Source organism: Antechinus flavipes, chromosome 2 (assembly GCF_016432865.1).
Source record: "Antechinus flavipes isolate AdamAnt ecotype Samford, QLD, Australia chromosome 2, AdamAnt_v2, whole genome shotgun sequence".
Lineage (NCBI taxonomy): Eukaryota > Metazoa > Chordata > Mammalia > Dasyuromorphia > Dasyuridae > Antechinus > Antechinus flavipes.
In genome coordinates, this window is record NC_067399.1 from 449,253,265 (window position 1) to 449,274,275 (window position 21,011).

General features: G+C 43.7%; 1 protein-coding gene across 1 annotated transcript in view; it reads left to right on the forward strand.

The window, feature by feature from the left end:
- VSTM2L (V-set and transmembrane domain containing 2 like) overlaps positions 1-21,011 on the forward strand; it is an 87,983-nt gene that overhangs the window by 47,951 nt on the left and 19,021 nt on the right. Inside the window, exons 2-3 of the mRNA XM_051979360.1 lie at positions 9,133-9,302; positions 18,475-18,525. Coding sequence (XP_051835320.1) covers positions 9,133-9,302; positions 18,475-18,525 — 221 coding nt within the window. The remainder of the gene's footprint in view (positions 1-9,132; positions 9,303-18,474; positions 18,526-21,011) is intronic.

A 21,011-nucleotide genomic window follows, 5' to 3' on the forward strand; every position in this document is an offset into this window, starting at 1 on the left:
ACCCCCTCATTTGGCAGAGGAGGAAACTGAGTCTCAGAACGGCTGACCCCACGAAAGTTATACATAAAATTAGTATAGAATCCAGTACTTGCTGTCAAATCTACTGACTACCTGGTCTATGTCTTTGCTTCTATACTATGCCATTAGTCTATACAGAGGGTCCCCAATGTCTTTGGAAAATCTAAATAACTTAAAATTACACAAAAAATTTTGGGACATCCTATATACTTGTTGGCAGAATTGACCTCTGAGTCCAGGTTTTTTTCTTCCAAATTCAATTTCTTACTACACTGGACTCCTATAATTCCATTTTATGTGATTTCCACACTGGAAATGGGCAAGCATGTGGTAGTGGCTCTGAGGTTGGAAAAGAAGAAGACAAAAGAACATTGAAGTCTGGGGATCCCAGCCCCAAAAGGTTTCAGGTATATCCCTTTGCTTATCAGTGGAACCAATTTCCTCTTTTAAAGCCCCAAATTAAATAGAGGTTGGGGTTCACCTAAAGAGCAGGCTCCTGTGGCTGACCATTGCAATGCCTCAGCTCTGAGGTTAATTAATTCATCACTCCCCCAATTAAAAGCTGAAAGGAAGAAGATGTTTGAATTCATTCAAGTCCCTCTCCAGTTCCTCTGCAGAATCCTAATTTGTGGAAGCAGATTTTAATTGTGTTCCCAGCAATTCAGACACAAACCTGGGCCCTCCAGCTAAAGAACACAATTGTATCCTTCTCAAAAATCTATAATTACACATATCTCTTGGGGGGAATGCTATAAGGAATATTACCTAGGAAATTCAGGACGAACGTTTGTCAGGGGACAGGAGAATGTCAAAGGACGGTGGTGATATTTGTATTCGGAGCTCTGTTCCCATGATGATAGTTGGTATTTAGTATGTCTTGGACAGGAATGTAGATGGGGAAGTGGTTTATAGTTAAGCCAAAAGTCCTTAGCTTAGATAAGAAATCCTTACTCAGGTCTTCCCATCTCCATTTTTTCCAAACTCCAATCCACCCTTCATCCTACTTCAGAATAATCTTACTTTTATACAACTCTAATCCTACGTCTTCTCAAAAATTTTTGGTAGCACTCTACTGTCTACTTTCAAAATCCTTTAGTATTCCAGACATTTTGTAATCTGGCACTACCCTATCTTTCCACCTCTATCTTCTATCACTTCCCATTAAATACTAGGTTTCACCTTATTGAACTGCATCCTTGCATCTGGGCAAGTTATTTAATGCCATCAAGCCACTGTTGTGCAATTTCTTTGTATTTATTTGTAGAGTATCTGTTGCCTTTTCTTTAAAATATGGGGTATGAACTAGATGTCTGATATTAATTCCAACTCTAAATCACAAATCTGAATCTGTGCTCCAAATATGTAATTACTACTGCTACTCCTTGTTCCAGGAATACCTTCTGTCCCTCTCTTTACCTCTTGGATTCCTTGTTATTCCTTAAAGTTATTAACACTTTAGTCAATCAATCCTGAGTGACCAGCCCAAGCAAACACTTTCTTCCTCCAAGTGTATATTCATGCCATTGTTTCTCCCCAGTTCTATTCATCCCTCTGATAACAGGTTAAAAGCAATCTATCTTTGTCCTCCAGGTCTCCATAGCACTCATTCAATTCATATCTCTTTGACTACTTTGTATTATACTTATTTCATTCATTCACTTCACAAATCTTTTCTGAGCACCTACTATGTGTGGGCAAAGTTGTGGTTGACACTGAAAGGGATTTTTTAAAAAGAGCAAGATATAGTCTGTGTCCCCAGAGAGTTTATAGATTTATAATATTTTGAGGCAGCTAGGTGGCTCAGTAGAGTGCTAGATCTGGAGTCAAGAAGATCTGAGTTCAAATTTGGTCTCAGATACTTATCAGCTACTTAACTCTGGGTAAGCCATTTAACACCTGGCTTAATCTTCTGAAGAAGGAGATGGCAAATCACTTCAGTATCTTTGCTAAGAAAACTCCATATGGGATCACAAAGAGTCAGATGTGACTGAATAACAACAATATTTGAGTACATGTTTATCTTACTTAAAAACCATAAACTCCTGAGAAGATAATCTTTAGAAGACATTTATTTTCCTTTCTCTATTCTGCCTCTTACTAGCTGTGTAGCTTGGAACAAATATTTCTCCCCTCAATGCCTCAGTATTTTCATCTCTAAAATGAGACACTGGATTGTGTGATCTCTAAAATCCCTTTAATTCGAATATTCTGCGACTAAGAATTGATTAATTTTGGTTAAATTGATTTATGCCTAGGTCTCAGTTTTTTCCTCTGTCAAATGGGAATAAAAATACTTGTCCTATCTACCTTGAAGGGTATGAGCTATACTGTATATAGGAGTAGGCATTTGAGTTCCCATCTCTACTGCTTTATCTGTGATTTTGTGCAGTTTTTTAAACCGTTAAACAAAAGGACTGCACTAGATAACATCTTAAGGTCCTTTCTATTTTGGAAACCTCTGAATTCCTACTTAATAAACCTCTTGAATGCAAAAGATAAATAAGGAAGAATTTTAACATTTTCAGAGTAAAATACTTGCCCTCGTCTCCCTCCCATTCCAGCTGATTCCTTGCAGAGACCAGGAGACCCAAAGCCCCAAATGTGGGGGATACAGGAATTTCTTGAGTAATTGATGTATGACTCTCCCAGGGCAGGGCTGGAGCCCAGAGACTGGGCATAGGAAAGCTGATAGTCAGCTGGCAGATAATTAGACAAGCAGGGACTGTCTCTAGGGACTGTCAATCAGTATCTTTCATTGCCCCAGAATTCACATTTTTTGACAAAAGAGAGAGGGATGAGGAGGCCTGAGTGAGCCAGATTTCCTCATTAAAAAGCCACAGTTAAGCACTTCATTTTGTGGACCCTAGGTAGGAGTGATTTTTTTCCCTCCTAAAATCATACATTTCCTTCTTCTTCTCCCTCAAATTCCCTCCTCTCTTTCTACCCCAAATGTGAACTCAGGAACTTCACTACTTCTGGGTGGGTAGGTGGCCAGGAATGGGTTTCACAGGATTTAGAACTGGAAGAGACCTTAGAGATCCTCTAATATAGAAAGCCCCTCATTTTAACATGTAGGAGAACTGAGGCTTAGAGAGGGAAAAAATGACTTGTGTAGTAGATAACCAAAATGGGATTTTTTACATTTAGATTTCCTTATTCCAAATTCAGGGCTATTTCCATTACATCATAATTTCCTTGTTCTCCTCAGATACTTCTTTTAGTTAGAGATCCGGATCCACTGCCTCCTATAAGGAGCTTCAGGTCAGAGTGGGAGGGAGTCCCTGGGGATTTGGATTAGCAAGGTCCTCCTCCTTTCCTTTGCTGCCCCTTCCCCCTCAGTCCCCTTTTTCCATGCCTTTTTCTATCATTACTATTTCTGTCTCCTGATCATATCCCTTCTCTTCTTGTTTCCTTATCTTCTTTCTTTTCTTCTTCCTTTTCCCTTACTTCCCCTTCCCCTTCCGAACCCAGTTCCTTCCTCTTTCAGTTCTGCTCCTCCAGATCTCCCCCTTTTTTATTCCTATTGCTATTGCCCGTGTCCAGGCCCCCAACATCTCACATCTGTTCCTCAGGGAGAGGAAACAAGATCTTTCTGGAGGTGGAGGCATGTTGCTTTGTCCCTGGGTGGTTGGCTGGGATCCCGCAATGATCGCCAAGACCACCAGTGATGGGAGCAGGGGGTTCTCTGGGTAAGAAGTCAGCAGTTGTCTGGCATTGGCCAAAGATGGAAATTTGTGTCGGAGATTGGCAAGCGAAGTAGGATCCAGGTAATTACAGAAGGTGGTTAGGAGCAGGTGTGTGACAAACATTGGCCCAAATGTAAGAAACAGCACTAATTGAATCCATTTATTCAACAAATATTTATTGAACGCTGACTGTAATAATCTCTTACATGTTCACAGTGCTTCACACTTTCTTAAGTGCTTTCAAATCTGTTATTTCATTTGATCCTCAGGACAGCTCAGGGAGAGAGGAAGGGAAGGGAAGGGAAGGGATGATTCTCCCCATTTTTTAGATCAGCAGAGTGAGGCACAGAGGCTGATTTCTCCAAGGTCACGGCTGGTAAGCTTGTAAGGACTTGAGTTGATTAATTGGGGGAGGGGAGGGAAGGGAAGGAGAGGAATCAGACATGTGACAGGTGGATGTGACAGGCTGCGTTAAGTCTCCAAAAGGCAACTGTTAATTGCCTTCACAGCATAGCTGACACTCAGGAGGTGACAATGTAAATCTGTTACTTGGAACAGCAAGAAGCAAACCTAAAAGACTCGGAGGCTCTCAGCCTCAGCTGTAGGGCGGCGGGACATGAGCTGTCTCATTTGGGGGGCCCTGGGTCCTAGATCAGGGAACAGCCCCTCAAGACCTCCCTAAAGCCCACTTCTCCCACTCCTCGCCCCGCTTTATTTGTGAATCACCATCTCAGCGCCATATTGTTGGCCATGGAGGGCCCTCTGGCCACAGATAATAATTTCCTTGTTACATTTAACATTGAATTTTAGTGATGTCAGAGCTGGGAAGGGCTTTAGAACAGGGGGTGCCAGACTTAGGAGGGGTCTTCTAACAGGGGGTATCAGAGCTGAGAGGGCCCTTAAAACAGGGAGTGCCAGAACTGGGAGGGCTCTTAGAACAGGGGGTGCCAGAGCTGGGAGGGGTCTTAGAACAGAGAGTGCCAGAGTGGAGAGGGGTCTTAGAAGAGGGAGTGTGAGAGGTGGGAGGGGCCTTAGAACACAGCTGGAAGAGACTTTATTTTATGTGATTTGACTACAGACAAATGATCTGATTTTCTTTCTCCTTCCCACAACCTCCATTCAAACAAGAAAAACCTTGTGGCATTCTTATTTCTGAAATGTTATACAAATTGTCATGCTTCCATGTTCCTTCCACTCAGATAAGTTATTCTACTTTCTTATTTCTTCCCTTATTCACAGACAGTGGGATCTCCTGATTTCTCAGAATCCCTTTCTGCCCCATGGTCTCATAGTCCTGATCACTAGTGCTCTTTTTTGGGGTCCCCTTCTATAGAGAAGAGAGAGTTAACTTGGGGACTGGAAGCCCTGTTTAGATAAATGGGGAAGTTGAGGCGTCTTCTTTCTTCCTGTGTTTGAAAAGGGCTTTTCCTCTGCTGCCAGCTTCAGTTACTAATCTTAATTAGGTTTTCTTTGTGCTGGAAGGTTATGGAAAGGCAGAAAGCATGAAGAGAAACCAAATACCTCTGCGAGAGGAAGGATAGAGTATCTCTGATTAATCCTGGGCCCTTCCTGGGGATCAGGTTTCAGGTTTTTACCATTAGCTACTGTGTGGGTTTGTAAAAGCTTCAGAGCTGGGCATTCAGAGACATTATTTGTGCTACGCCTCGATGGTATTTAGAGATGGAGGACCAGCAGGGAATGAAGTCCTAAGAAGGGCATGATACAGCCAGAGAAATTTCTTATGGGTCCCAAATGAACCAAGCTGGCTGCCTTTAACTGAATCTTTGCTGACTTCTTGCTTAGAAGGCCATCTCTCCTTGGAGGTTGTGAGGTAGAACAATGGACTTTAGATGCTAAGTCATTTGCTTGCTAGTTGTATGACTTTAGGCAAGTCTCTTAACCTTTGTGAAGCTGTTTCTTTCTTTCTTTTAAAAAAATAATAAAAGTTTAATATTTTTCAAAATACATGTAAAGATAGCTTTCTTTTTTCCCTCAAGAAATATTATATTTTCTAATTCAAACTATAATTCCTTCTTCAGGTGAAACTTGTTTTTAAAATTTTTTATTAATGGCTTTTTATTTTCAAAAATACATGCAAAGATAGTTTACAACATTCACCCTTGCAAAATCTTGTATTCCAAGTTTTTCTCCCTCCCTCCCCCCTCCACCTTTCCCTAGACAGCAAATAATTCAATATAGGTTAAACATGTGCAATTCTTCTAAACATATTCCACATTTATTATGTTGCACAAGAAAAATCAGATAAAAAAATGAGGAAAAAAGCAAGCAAACAACAACCAAGAAGGTGAAAATACATGTTGTGATCCACATTCAATCTCCACAGTCCTTTTTCTGGGTGCAGATGGCTCTCCCCATCACAAGTCTATTGGAATTGGCCCAAATCACCTCATTGTTGAAAAGATCCAAGTCCATCAGAGTTGATCATCATATAATCTTATTGCTGTGTACAATGTTCTCTTCTACTCACTTCATTTAGCATCAGTTTGTGTAAATCTCTCCAGGTCTCTCTGAAATCCGTGTGCTGATTGTTTCTTATACAACAATAATATTTCATTACACTCATATACCATAATTTATTCAACCATTCCCTAACTGATGGACATCCACTCGGTTTCCAGTTCTTTGCCAGTACAAAAAGGGCTGCTACAAACCAAAGATAGTTTTTAACATTTACCCTCACAAAACCTTGTGTTCCAAATTTTTCTCCCTTGTTTTACTACTTATATGACTTGGGCATCTTCACGGATAGGGGGAGAGTTGTTTTTTGTTTGTTTGTTTCCCAGTAATGGGAGGAAGCTGTATGGAACCTCTTGTGCCTTCTCAGCTGGTCATAGGAAACTATATTTAGTGCTCAAGAGACCTTAGAAGCCATTGAATCCTATCCCTTCATTCTACAAATGGGGAAACTGAGATTTAGAAGGTTTCAATAAGTTATCCAGAGTCAAAAAAAAAAAAAAGTAAGGGTCTTAAACTCCGATCTTCCTGCCTCCACCTGCCTGCCTGAATGGGAACACATATTTCCAAAATGGCAGACCAGTGTTAACACACAGGGTATAGTTGGGAAAGATAGGAGAGATGATAAAGTAAGCAGGGAAAAGCCACGTGATGAAGTGGATAGGATGTTGGGACATCTGAGTTCCACCTGTATTTCTAACACTTGGCTGCTAATCCAAGAGTGATAGAGGGATTTTGTGTTCTCAATATTCCTCCACCCCACTTTGAATAACCAGCTGCCCCTTACATGCCCGTGCCCTTTGGTTCCTGCCCTGAAGCTGCCCAGGACCCTTCCCTGAGGGTCCAGCTCATCCCCAGAGGTGCCAGTGTATCCGAGCACAGGTTCTGTGCACACCTGTGCCCCCTGTCTGAACCCATTTCCTTTCTCTTTCTGGTTATCATCATCCTTTTCATTCCTCCTGTGTATCCCTCACTTTACAGTTTAATTCAATCCAACCTACATTTATTAAGCACCATGTAGGGCAATTTCATACCCATTATCTCTTTTAAAGAATCCTAGAAGGTCCAAGATGGAAGAGCCTTTGGAGATCTAATCTGCCTCCCTAATTTGGCAGTGGGAGGAGGCTGGGACCCAGAGAAATTAGGGGATTTGCCCAGAATTAATTAGAAGGCAGGGTCAGTAAAATGCAAGCTGCTCTGAGCTAGGAAAGGTCTGGTTTTTGTTCCTTTTTGTCTGTGTCTTCCCAGTGTCTGGTTCTGGACCTTGAGCAGAGCAGGCTCTTAATCAGTTCTAATTGAACTGAATTGAGCTAAGGGAGGACTGGAACCCAGGGTCTTCTTGATCCTTCGGCATAGGCAGGACAAGGCTTATCTCAATTTCAGAGACCAGAAAACTGAGGCGAGAGAGGGTCGTTCTCTTGGCAAATGCGGCACACGGTGCACAGGCTCTTCTGTGAGGGAGACAGATGAATAAGACAGAAGGCTTGCTCTCAGGGAGGTCTCTCCCCCACCAGACCCCACACCGGAAGAGCTGAATGTGGTCCAGAGGCAGGATGATATAATAGCAGGAACACCCGCTTGGGAGGCTGAAGACCCGGCTTAGTCCTGCTGTTTACTAGTTTAGCTGAGTGACCACGGACAAAATGCTTTACTTTTTTGAGTCTCAGTTTCCTCTTTTGTTAAATGAGGGATTTGGGCTGGATGATCTCAAAAGCCTTTTCTGGCTCTTAATTTTGTAATCAGGAAAGAGTGATTGCCCGGAGGGCAGGTGCGGGCTGATGCAGGAGGAGTCGTGTGGGGGAGGAAGCAGCTGGATGCTGGATGCCACATTTCCTTGGTGACCCACACGTCCCCAGCCATCTTTCCAGGGCGAGATAATCTCTCTGGAGAAGATGAAAAGAATTCTAATTACATCTTTGAACAATATTTGTTTTGAGAGAAGAAAAACAAACCATATGGTGTGGAAGGAGGGTTTGGGGGCTGCATTAAACGGGGATTTGTTTTCCATTTATATACCCAGGCAGGAGGTGATCTGATGTGTGTGTGTGTGGGGGGGGGAATAATTTTGTGTTGGGCTTGGATATAGAAATGATGTGGAAAGGGATTGACAGTACCTACCTCAAGCTGTGCAAGCTTTAAGGCCTCCTTTGTTCCCATGTTTGTTCGGAAGCAGAAGAGCACCCTGCAGAGGATGTGGCCACTGTGGATTTAGCCACAGTCCAGGTCCTCAGGGGTAACAGGGGTGTCGGTGGGGAAAAAATAATTGGCTTCTAAGTAATGATCAAGGGAAGCGGGCCCTGAAGGAGAATACCACTGGCTAAAATCTAACTGGACAATGAGGCACCTCCTTGGAGGAAGAAGAGAAGAAGAGGGAGGAGAAGGAGGAGGAGGAAGAGAAGGAGAGGGAGGAGGAAGAAGAGGAAGGGGAGAAGGAAGAAGAGGAGAGGGAGGAAGAAGAGGAAGAGGGAGAGGAGGAGGAGGGGGAGGAGGAAGTAGAAGAGGGGAAGGAGGAGGAGGGGGAGGAAGGAAGAAGGAGATCTCCCAACATGAGCAGAACAGGAAGACTTGGGTCTTAGAATCTGCCTCTCATCCTAGGGAAGCCCTTTGTATTGTTGTTGGCTCTGTGGGACAGAATCTTGGCTGGACATTGTTTGCTGACAGGTAGTTATTTCCTAGACTATTCCTCAACAGGCAGTTCTGCTAGGAACTGACGAGCAGCTGTTTTATCCTATTGCTGACTATTCTGGACAGGCAGCTGTTTTCTTGACTTTTCCCTTATCAGTCATCATTCCTGGACAGGGAACTGAATATTCCTTGACTGGAGCGACTGTTTCCCTACTTGGTGACTGTTCAGGGAACTGTCCCCTGATGGGGGCGGGAGGGGGATGACTGTTCCCTCACTGGTGACTGTCTATTAACAGATGGCTGGTCTCTGAATCCTTTCTCTCTGCAGCCTTGTTCACAGAGACGCCCCATGACATGACAGCCCGGAGTGGTGAGGATGTGGAGATGGCTTGCTCCTTCCGGGGCAGCGGCTCCCCCTCCTACTCGCTGGAGATCCAGTGGTGGTACGTCCGCAATCACAAGGACTGGACAGACAAACAGACGTGGGCATCTAATCAGGTAACGTCTTCCAGTGCTCCACAGCATCCTCCCTCTCATTCTTCCCTGGGGATCTGCCTGTTCCTTCCTGGATTGGCCTTTATTATTCAATAAACTTCTACTACTCACTTGTGTCACAGGATCATAAGATACAGAATTGAAAAAGATCTCAGAGAGAATCTAATCCCAGAGTGTTAAATTCAAATAGAAACAAGGTACACAAGGATCCCTGTGGGTTGCATAACTTGGAAAATCACATATTAACATTATCTATGTTCTATTATATTTTTATTTATTGTTAAATACTTAAAATTTCCCAATTACATTTTAATTTAGTTCTTCTGCCAACTGCAGTATGTTTCCCACCTTTACTGTACCTCCTCCCTTCCATGCCACGGCCCTTTAGGTAGGATTTGTGTTTTCTCCTCCTCCTTTGTTGCACTGGCATAAACGTGCAATACTTCTGTATAGATTGTGAACTCTTTCAGTTCCAAAAGCATGTTCATTTCTCTTGAAATAAACTTAGTTTTCACCTAAATTTTATTGTTGTGATTTCTCGTTGACAGAACTTCCCTCATCTCTATCTCCCTTGATCTTCATGTAGCCCTTTGTTCTGTTATTCCTACTATCCTTATCCACATAATAATTGGACACCTGATCTGGTCCAACATCCTCATTCTACAGTTAAGGAATCTGAGACTAAAGAATGGAGAAGGAACTTGCAGTAAGAGGTAGATTTGAACCCAGGTTCAATCCATATTTCTCTTTTGTGGAGGTTTGACTTCCAAAGGGCCTGAACTAGGGAGGCACGTGAAGGGTTCTCTCCAACCACCTTCTTAGGGATCAGTCCTTATGCTCTGTGATCCCAGTAATCTTCTATTTTAGAATCAGGAACTTGGGGGGAGGGAATCATCACCAGCCTAGTGGTTCAGAAGTAAATTCAGTAGGTATTGAGCACCTTTGGAGAAAATAACAGAAAAAGAAGACAGCTCCTTCTCTCAAAGAGCTCAATGTCTTTTTGGGAGTGACAAGATATGAGACAATTACAGGCTAGTAGAGAATCAAGTATTAACTGTACCAAAATGCCTTCAAGTGTTCCGATACTCAGGAAGCAGAGAGTTTGATATGGTTTGTGTTATCCAGAAAGGCTTCTTGGAGGAGGTGGGATGAACTGGACCTTCACAGATGGGTTGGAGGTAAATAGGTGAAGAAGTGAGGGAAGGCTAAATTTAAGTCCAAGAAAGGAATATGAACTGAGTCATGGAGGGAAGAGCGAGCCTAAGGCATTCAGAGGAGATACACTGATTGCCTGGAACAAAACAGTTATGAAAAACTGATAAATTCATTTAATAAAGCTAAGTGTCTACTGTGTGTACTTTGTTGGGCAGGGACAGCTTTCTGTGGTTTTATGGTATAGTGAATCCCCAAATAAAGAAACACTCCTTACCTATTCTCTTCAACTGATAGAGTTACCAAAAGCACTGGAAGTTGAACCAGTTGTCCAGAGTTATACTGACAGTATGTGCATTGAACCAGGACTGACCAGCTTGGGGGGCCAGCTTTCTTCTCAGTCTCAGGGAAAACATATAAATAACTAATTCCCAGTAATATGTGGATAAGGATGGGAGTAACAGAACAAAGGGCTCTATGAAGGTCAAGGGAGATAGAGATGAGGGAAGCTTTGTCAACGAGAAATCATAACAAAATTTAGGTGAAAACTAAGTTTATTTTAAGAGAAATGAACATGCCTTTCAAACTGAAAGAGTTCACAATCCATGCAGAAGTATTGCATATTTATGACAGTACCACAAAGGCAGGAGGAGAAAACACAAAGCTCTACCTAAAGGGCCGTGGCATGGGAGGGAGAAAGTACAGTAAAGGTGGGAAAAGGACAAAACCTCTCCAGAAGGGGAGGAGCTGGCCAAAGCAGCATTCTTTTTCATTGGGACCTGTTAGACCATGAAGATATGATGGTCTGCTTATCTACAAGGGTCCCAGCTGCACAAGCAATTTCTCAGCCTAGGGTAGACTGACTGGCGCCTGTCTTAACTTCCAAGGACATACAGGGAGCCCAGCTTGGGATGCAAACAACACATGTCAGCTGGGGTGAACTTGGGGGGCTTCATCCTTTACACAATCAGGCCTCCTGCATGCTTTGTGTCCAGTGTTTCTGGAAAATATGGCAACTCAGAAAGACAAATTCAGAGGACCCTTTAACATTCCTTAACAGCTTCTTGGCAGAAATGGCATTTAAACTGGGCTTTAAACAATGGGTTAGAATTCAAAAGTGAAGAGGAAACAGCATAATGAAAGGTATGAAATTGAAAAGAATACAGGGCATATTCAGGGGGCAAAGATCCATTCAGATTGGCTGAATAATAATAGCAGCTAACATTTATATAGCCTTTTAAGGTTTGTAAAGCACTTTACATTTATTATCTCATTTGATCCCCACAGAAACCTTCTGAGGTAGGTGCTATTATTATCCCCATTTTATATATGAGGAAATAGAGCAAGAGAGAAGCGACTCGCCTCTGTAGTAAGTACAGAAGGAGGATTCAAACATCAAGTTTTCTAGCTGGTGTGATGGTCCATACCTGGAATTCCTGCCATCCTAGAGGCTGAGGCTGGTGCTCTCCTGAGCCCAGAAGTTTTAAACTGCAGTGAGCTAAGCCAATCAGGTGTCTGCACTATATTCAGCTTTGATATGGTGAGCTCACCTTCCTCATCCTCCCACACATGGAATGGGACAGGTACTACTAGGTAGCCTAAGGTGGGACAAAAAAACCCCAACAACTCAGATTGGAAACAGAGCAGGTTGATCAGTGGCGGGGCCTGTGAATAGTCCCTATTCTTCCAGTCTGGGTCAGTCTGTAAGAAACAAACAACCAAACAATCCCCCTCCCCCAAATAAAACATTTGGTCTTTCTGACTTCAAATCTTGTGTTCTAGTCACCATAGCACTTAGCTACCTGTAGGAAGGAAACAGGTATTTGTTAAGAGCCTACTACGCCAGGTACTGTGATAAGTGCTTTATGAATTTTATTTTACTTGAAACTTGGGAGGTGGATGTATTTATTATACTCATTTTACAATTGGGGAAATGGAGGCAAACAGAAATTAAATAAATTGCCCAAGATCACACATTCAGTGTCTGAGTATGGATTTGAACTCATCTTCCTAATCCAGGCCCAGAGTTCTAGTTACTTCTTCACTAGCTGTCTCCAGTTAATCATCCTGTGGTTACCTATAGGGTAGAGAGTATGGAAGGGAATCCTAAAAGAGAAGGCCAGAAAGGAGAATCACTGAAATCCTCCTCATGGGGTTACTCTTAATGCCTTTTCATTCTTCTTGCCAGTAAAAATCCATGATAAAAAATCTATCCAGTACACTTGTGTCCTTCTCTGGGTTCTTATAGTTACTTGGGGCTATGAAGGTAGTACTTGAATTATTGGTGGAACAGACATTTAGTTCTTGGGCCATAGAAAAAACAGGCAGTGGATCGACTTCAGTTCACAGACCATACTGGACGAAGTCCATTTCCCTCATTTCATAACTCCCGAGATCATGCATGTCCTGGATAATGCAGCGAGGAAAGCGTTTTGTTGGGTATAAAATGTGACTTATGATCGATCGGTATTTTGTCATCGATCAGTTTGGAAATGTGGATCCATAGAAAAGAGCTGATAGACATCTGGGAGCCATGTCTTTGTATTTGGGGGCATTGTATTCTGGGGACCACAGATATGTTTGGAGAATTCAGTCCCTTTTCCCACCTTTGGGACTCCCCACATCACGACTCCAAATTGGGGCTTGGGAGCAAGGTAGGAAATCGTGGTTACTCGTGCTTATGCCAAAAGCCACTGGCCTTGAGGGTCGGGGAATGAGGGATGGAAGGAAAACAGCTGCCCACCTTTGCCTAGAGAGTGACTTTTTCAGCTCTGGTCCCTGTGCTAAGCCTTTAATTCAGCCTCAGGACGAGAGGTAGCTGAGAGCAGTGAGGCTGGCAGTGGTATCTAGTTGACTCAGTGCAAGACTTTGAGTCAGGAAGACCTGAATTCATATCCTGCCTCAGACACTTAAGTAGCCATGTGGCCCTGGACAAATCACTTAACCTCTTTATGCCTCAGTTTCCTTATTTGTAAAATGGGGACAAAAATAGCACAATTAGGGTATGAATCAAATGAGTCAACATGTGTAAAAAACTTTGCAAACTTATAAATATGAACCCTAGTTATTCTTATTATTAGTGTAGGAACAGTAGTCCTAGACTTAGGGTAAAAGGACTCAAGGGCCTTCCTTTTTTGGGAAGGGTGAAATATAATAGCCTGCATTTTTTACTTTCAGGTTTACAGGGAGTTTTCCTGGCCCTAGGAAGTAGGAAGCGCCAATGATATGTCCTTCATTTCTAGATGAGGACACTTATGAGATGTTAGCTGACTTACCTATGATCACAAAATTAGTAAGAATAAAAGCTGAGATTTAAATAGGAGAGAGACCTTTTATAATTTTTTTTTTTTTTGCATTACATGATTGCTCTTCTTATATGCAAGAGTGGAACAATTCCCTCCCACCTCAATTCTTTCCATTTTCCTTCTTTTAATAGTTTGCGTTTATCCTATGCTTTCTTCATGTTGTCCCCCTAGTAGACTGTAAGTCCTTGACAGCCAAGGACTATTGCTAATTTTTATATCCCCAGTTAAAACACATTGCACAGTGTCTGACACATAGTAGGCGCTTACTAAATGATGTTTATTAAATTGATTTGAACTCTTCCAGAACCAACCAAGCAACTCTATTAATTGAGGCTATTTGTGAGGGATAAAGAGCTAGTGTTGGTCTTGCCATTCAGACCCAGGGGTTGCATGGAGCAGTGGAAAGAGGACTGGATTTGGAATCCGAGAACCAGAGTTCAAAATCTCTGTGACATTCTTCACTCTCATAAATGATCAGTTGGGTCCCTTCTAGCTCTAAATGGAGGCAATGAGAGGTCATTGTTGCCTTGTGTCTGCAATTTTTCCATTCTTTCTGCCCAACTCTACCCTACTGGACATTGATTTGGGAATATTTTCAACTAGATTTCTTTTTTTCCTCTCCGTACCCTCCAACACTGACAACTTCTCATGGGGCATTCTGATAACATCAGCAACAGGATTTGTTGCCCTATCCATATGTTCCTCTAAGTAATCGAGGGCTTATCTTCCCTGTTATCCCTTCCTCCATCTTTTTCCTTCCCCCTTTCCCTTGACCCTGTTCCTCTTTGCTCTCAGCCTCCCTCCCCCGGGTTGGATACAGAACCAAGATTTCTCTCTTCTGTTCTCTTTCTGCTCACGTAGCAACAAGGCCTTGGCCACAATAAGCAGGAAGCTTTGGTATCTCGTGCAGATTCATTTTTGTGATGTGAGCTGACCACCCATGGAGGGATGGTAGTGCACAGGCTGGGTCTGATATTGGGGGGAAAAATGGTGTCAACGGCAGCCTCCCCCATGAAAATGTAGAGACACAAAATTGGAGGGGTTCCTCAAGGAGGCCCTGGATCTTGGCATTCTGAGTAGCACGGTGTCGTGGAGAGACACAGTCCAAATTCAAATCCCAGCTCTGCTCCTCACTGTCTCTATGACCTTAAAGAAGTCATTTTCGTTCTCCCAGAAGGTGGGAGGGCTTCCAGAGCCCATTCCAGCTCCAAATCCCATAATCCTGTGCTACTAATAATAATTAGTAACAGTAATCCCTTATGTTTGTACAGCACTTTCAGCTTCTCAAAGTGCTTTCCCACCAATGATCTCTTGATCCTTGCAGTAGCTGCATAAGCCAGGCAGTGCAGATGCTCTCTCTCTTCCCTACTCTCTCACCCTGTCTCACTCCAGTTTTATAGGCAGAGAAAAAGAGGCTCAGGCGATTTGTCTAAGAGGGTTCCTCATCCAATAGACCTCAGAGGAGTTACAAAAATAACTAAGATATGGTCCTTGCCTTTTAGGAGGTTTTAGTCTCATGGTGGAAGAGAGAAGACTGTGGGCAAGTTTCTTAAGATAATACAGCATAGAATCAGGGCTAGAGAGGATCTTGGAGATCATCCAAGCCCAGCCCCCTCATTTTAGACCGATGAGGAAACTGAGGCACAAAAGTGATTTGCCTCTCTTCCTACTGGTAGTAAGTAGCTGAGTCAAAATTCGAACCCAGATCTTGTGACCTCCAATCCAGAGCTTTTGCTTCTAGGCTTCTCTCCCTCTCTGAGCCTCTTTCCTGTCTGTAAAATCCAGGTAATGATACTTGCATTACTTACCTCCCAGGATGGTTGTGCTACAGAAATGTGTGCCATTAAGCAGATAATGGAATACAAATTAGAGTATAAATTCGTAAGAGGAACATAAAAGGCCATGTAATCAGAGGTGGGAGAAATCGCCTCCAGCTGGGGAATCAGGGCAAGCTTCGTGGAGGGGGTGTTCCAGCACTTCCCATAGCCCTCCCCCGGCTTGCACTGCTTTCTGTGCTTTGTGATGGAGCTTGCTGGGCTGAGCCACCCCACTGGCTGATGGAGAGCCAGGGCGAGCATCCCACCCTGGTTCCCTCCCAGAGCCAGGGCGAGCATTCCACCCTGCATCCCTCCCCGATCCCATCACCTTCCAGCTCGGCATGAGACCCCCACCTTAGTAGTCAGGTAAAGACACTTCTTACACAAGTCAGTGCACAGAGGGACACACACACACACACACACACACACACACACACACACACACACAACATGAACATATATTTATATTCAAAAGAACTGTAGTTACATCTAGACTGGGCAGGACGTATGGCACAGGGAAAGGATGCTAACCTTGCACTCAGAAGCCTCGGCCCGAATCCCTGTTCTGACACTTGTCAGCTGTGAACCTGGGCAAGTTCCTGAGCCTCGGGTTCCATGTGGCAGGTGAGCGAGGAGGTCTCACGGTTCCGGCACGCTGGGTCTAGGAGTCTGTGGTCCTCCCTAGAGAGGCTCAGTTATACTCAGCGGCTATGGCACACACAAATGGGGATTTTCGCCCCAAAGAGCCCTGATCCCATCCGGGATGGGGGGCAGTATGGGGAGCAGGGGGGCACGATAGGACACTGGCTCTGGAGAGGACGTGGCTTCAAGCCCCCTGCTCTGATGGGGATCACACATGTTTCTTTGGGCAAGCCATTTGAATTCCCTTGACCTCAGTTTCCTCATTTGTAAGATGAGGGGGTTGGACTGGATAGACTCTCAGTCCCTTTTATTTTTGGATCTATGATTCTGTCATCCTCCACTGGCAGGGTACCCCACCTATGCCTTAATGTTGACAGTCTCATAAATTACTGTGGCCCAAAATATTCATCCTTGGGGCCAGCCCTCGGGTGGGAGCCTCACCACACTCGGATGGGCTGGCTCTGTGATCTCACACGCTGTCATCAGCCCCAACCCACAGCTTTCCGGCTGGGTGGGAGCTACCGGCTGCTGGCAGAGCTTCCAAGAACCCGGGGTCACTTCCACGCCAGAGCGAAGCGCCCACTGGCAAGGGATTGCAGTGGAAGATAAATCCATATGCTCACAGAAGGGTGTACAGGTACGCTCACACACAACAAAGGCAGCCGTTCCTGCAGCACTTAGCATTTTTAGGCTGTTTTCTTTGCCACTGCCCTTCAAGGTAGCTTGGAATTGAAAAGATGATTTCCCCTGTTTTGTAGCTGAGGAATCAGAGATCTAGAGAGTTAAGTGAATGATTGATTGACTTAGAACACAGGACTGAGAGATGGAAAGAATCTCAAATACCATTTAGTCTGGGAATTCCACACTTTTTTTGGTGTCCTAGACCCTTTGGTGGTCTGGTGAAACCAGACCCTGTTATATAATGAGGTTTTTAAATACATAAAATAAAACACATAGGAGTAAAAAGAAAACCAATGATGTTACATACAGTTATCAAGTTATTCTTTAAATAATCTTTTAAAAAATGTTCATGGACTAAAGATTATAAACCCTTATTCTAGTTGGACTTCTTCATTTGACAAAGGAGGAATTGAGACCCAGAGAATTAGGCCCCAAATTACACTGTATAAGTGTCAGAGCTGGCATTCAAACCCTGTCCAGTGCCCTTTCTAATATACTGTCCTGCACCTGATTTATGCACATAGGAATGCAAATATACACACAGATATTTGTATGGATATACACTGACATAATATATTCATTTGCATATATATTCACAAGTTTATATTATTTTTTCAAAATTGGAAGGGACTTTAGAGATCATTTATCTTTCCCATCTCTTCTCCATCCCTCCTCACATTTTATAGATAAAAAAGTTAAATTCTATCCAAGTAAAATTACTTGCCCAAGGTTATACACATGCACACACACACTGCCATGTTTACCTTGCCTGGTCCTCAACCAGGTCAATCAGATACTGGCAAAGGTGGGGTGAAGAAGTCCAGGTCATTCAGGACATACTTTTTTTGTGTTCTAGATCCCTTTGGTGGTCTGGTGAAGCTTATGGACATAATGCATTATTTAAATACATAAAATACACAGGAGTTGTCTTATGTTGGTCCCCCACTTGGAAAATCTGCCCACTAGCCCCACCCCATAGTGATGTCTCTTCAGCTAAGTATTCATATTTTTCCAGCATCATTTTCTCCTATCCCCTTCTGTGTTCCTCCCATGGCCTCTCATCCTCCATTTCATTCCTTTGTTTCCTGTGCCTGAAATGGCCCCTCTCTTTGTCTCTATCTTTTGTTTGAATTCCTCCCTATTTATCCTTTGAATTCTAACTCGGGATTCTCCATGAAACACTTCCCCCGCTTAGTGGTCTCCTGATTCCCCCTGAATCTCATTTGGTCCTTTCCCCTGCATCTCTGTAAAACTCATCGTGCACTATTTATTATGCATTCCAGTGTTCTAGGATACTTTGTTCCCCCACCCCACTTCTAGACTGAGGAAGCCCCCACACCTTACAACTTTCTCTCTGAACCCCCACCCCAGCCCTTTAGAGGCTGACAGGAAGCTCCTAATAAATGTTTGCTGAGTGAATGGATGATTGAATGAATGAATGAATGAATCTCTGAAGCTCACAGTGCAAATTGAAATATGTGAGTTAATGTGACAGGTGTTGCTACCTCCCCCCTTCCTCCCCCTCCCCTCCCACCTTCGAGCCAAACTAATGTTTTCTCTCTCTCTCTCTTTCCTCAGCTGAAAGCATCTCAGCAGGAGGAAGCTGGAAAGGAGGCCACGAAAATAAGCGTGAGTTCTGATCCTGCTTTGCGCTCTTGCCTTGGACACAGCTGTAAACTTTGCTTTCCTCGGCTCAGCAGGGAGCTTGGGGGAGGAGGAACGGCACAAGAAAAAATTGGACCATTGTGATTTTTAAAGGCTGGAGATTTTTCAAGCCCGTTGAATGACAACAACAAATGAGAGGGGGAAGGAGAAGGAGGAGGAACTGGGGGAGAAAATCCATTCTCCGCGTAAGGGCTAAGGTTGTGTGCGGCCCGATGTTTTTCACTGGGCTTCCCAGCAGCATTTTTTATTTGGGGGAATGAGGAATCTAATGGAACAGAATCGCTGCTATTTTTTTTTCTATGACAATTGTGCACAGAGCTTCTTGGGCTGACCAGGTAGTCTGGTTGGTGATGGCTAGCCTTTTTTTCTTGTGAGGAAGGAACAAGGAATCAACATCATAGAACCTTAGGTTGTCAGAGCTGGAAAGGGACCTTGGAACATGGAATATCAGAGCTGCTGCTGCAAGGGATCGTAGAATATAAAATGTCAGAGTTAGGAATGATTAGCAAATCTGTTGTACCTGGCCTGGGAGAGCCCTTAGAACATGTAATGTTAGCACTGTAAGGGGTAATTAAACATAGAATGTTAGGGTTGGGAGGGCTCTTGGGATGTGGAATGTCAGCGTTGGAAAGGGACCTTGAAACATAGAAGGTCAAGCCTAGGAGATCCCTTAGAACACAGAATGTTGGAGCTGGAAGGCATTATAGAATACAGAATGCTGGGTCTGGGAGGGTCCTTAGAACTGGAATGTCAGCTGGAATGGAATTATAGACTATAGAACGTCAGCTCTAAGACAGCCTTTAGAACACGGAATGCCGGAGCTGGAAGGCATTATAGGATACAGAATGCTGGGTCTGGGAGGGCCTTTAGAACATGGAATGCCGGAGCTGGAATGGAATCATATACTACAGAAGAACATGAATGTCAGAGCTAGGAGGAATCCTAGAATCTGCATTGCCAGGACTTAGGAGGGCAAGGCAGATTGTCAGAGTCAGAAGGCAATAGGGGACGCTGCAGTATAATGGAATGTCTTCATTTTTACATAGGATAGGGCTGCGGCTCAGAGCAGGGAACGTGTTTGTGTTGGCGGTTACACAGCGAGCTGATATCAGATCTAGAGGCCGGGTCCCCAGACTCGCACTGTAAGGTCGATTCCATGAACACAATGGCATTCGTTCCACAATATTTGTTATTTTCTATGTGCCTGTTGTGTTTGGAACTCTGGGAAATGCAGACAAGTTTGGACCATGGGCTCTTCCTTGTAGAACCTCATGCCTAGTGGGGAAGGGGTCCTTTGGTACAGGGCACAGGCATCTAAAAAGTTGGATGGCTACGGAAGAGTGTCATGATCCAGTGGTCCCCATGACAGTGATCATCATTGATAATCACCCATTTCTGTAACTGTTTAAGGCTTCCCACTCACAACTGTCCACCCCCATTTTACAGAGGAGGAAACTCAGACTCCAAGAGGGAAAGAGACTTTCCCAGCATTGCGCAGAGAGGAGGGGTTGGGTGCCAACGGCAGCGTTCTCCTCCCCCTGAAGGAGTTGCCATACAGAAATCCAAAGCCTCTCTTCTGTCGGTCTTTGGCCTTTTTTGCCTTCAAAATGCTGGAACCATCCGGAGTGTCATTTGACCTTCTCTGAAGTAACATTTGGAAAGCAGAAATGTTTTCAGCTCAGCGAGTGCCTTTCCTTCCCCCTCCCCAAGGAGAGCCTTTTAGTTCCTGAATGACCCATTTGCTGCCTGAGCTCAGATCGCTTAAGCCCAAGCAGGTGGCTGCATTCTTTTTATACAAACTGAGGCTCCTCTCTTTTGATTCTGTTTGGGGTTTAAGAAAAAGGGAGTCCGGGCCAAGGAAAGACTAATCTAATTGACTTAGCGGATTAGAATTCCAAGGCTGCTTAGTCCCACGTGAGGGGAATGTGAAGATGCTAATTAGTTAATATAATAAATGTGCTTAGTCCTGATTGCTCCTGCCTGCTGCTGTTACCCCCCCAATTTGTCCCCCTTCATCCCAGGCTCCCACTGAGAGATTGGCATCTGTATTAAGCTTTTTTTGCATCTTACTGCAGGATTGGGGTGTTTGGGAAAGCCCCCAATATGAACACAATATTAGAGAGGAGGTAGGGTTTGATGGAAAAAGCTCTGGGGTGAGGGGTCCATTTGTCAATCAAGAAGCAAACATTTATTAAGAATGATGTGCCCAGCACTGTGTTAAGGAGGGAATTCAAAGATGAAAGGGAAACAGTCACTGCCCTCAGGTAACTGATATTTCCTTGTCATGTCTGATTCTTCACAACCCCATTTGGGATTTTCTTTTCTTTTTTTTTTTTTAATTAAAAATTTTTTTTCTTTAGTATTTTTTAATTGAAGGTTTTTTTTATCTTCAAAACATGGGGTTTTCCTGGCGAAGATACTGGAATGGTTGGCCATTTCCTTCTTCAGCC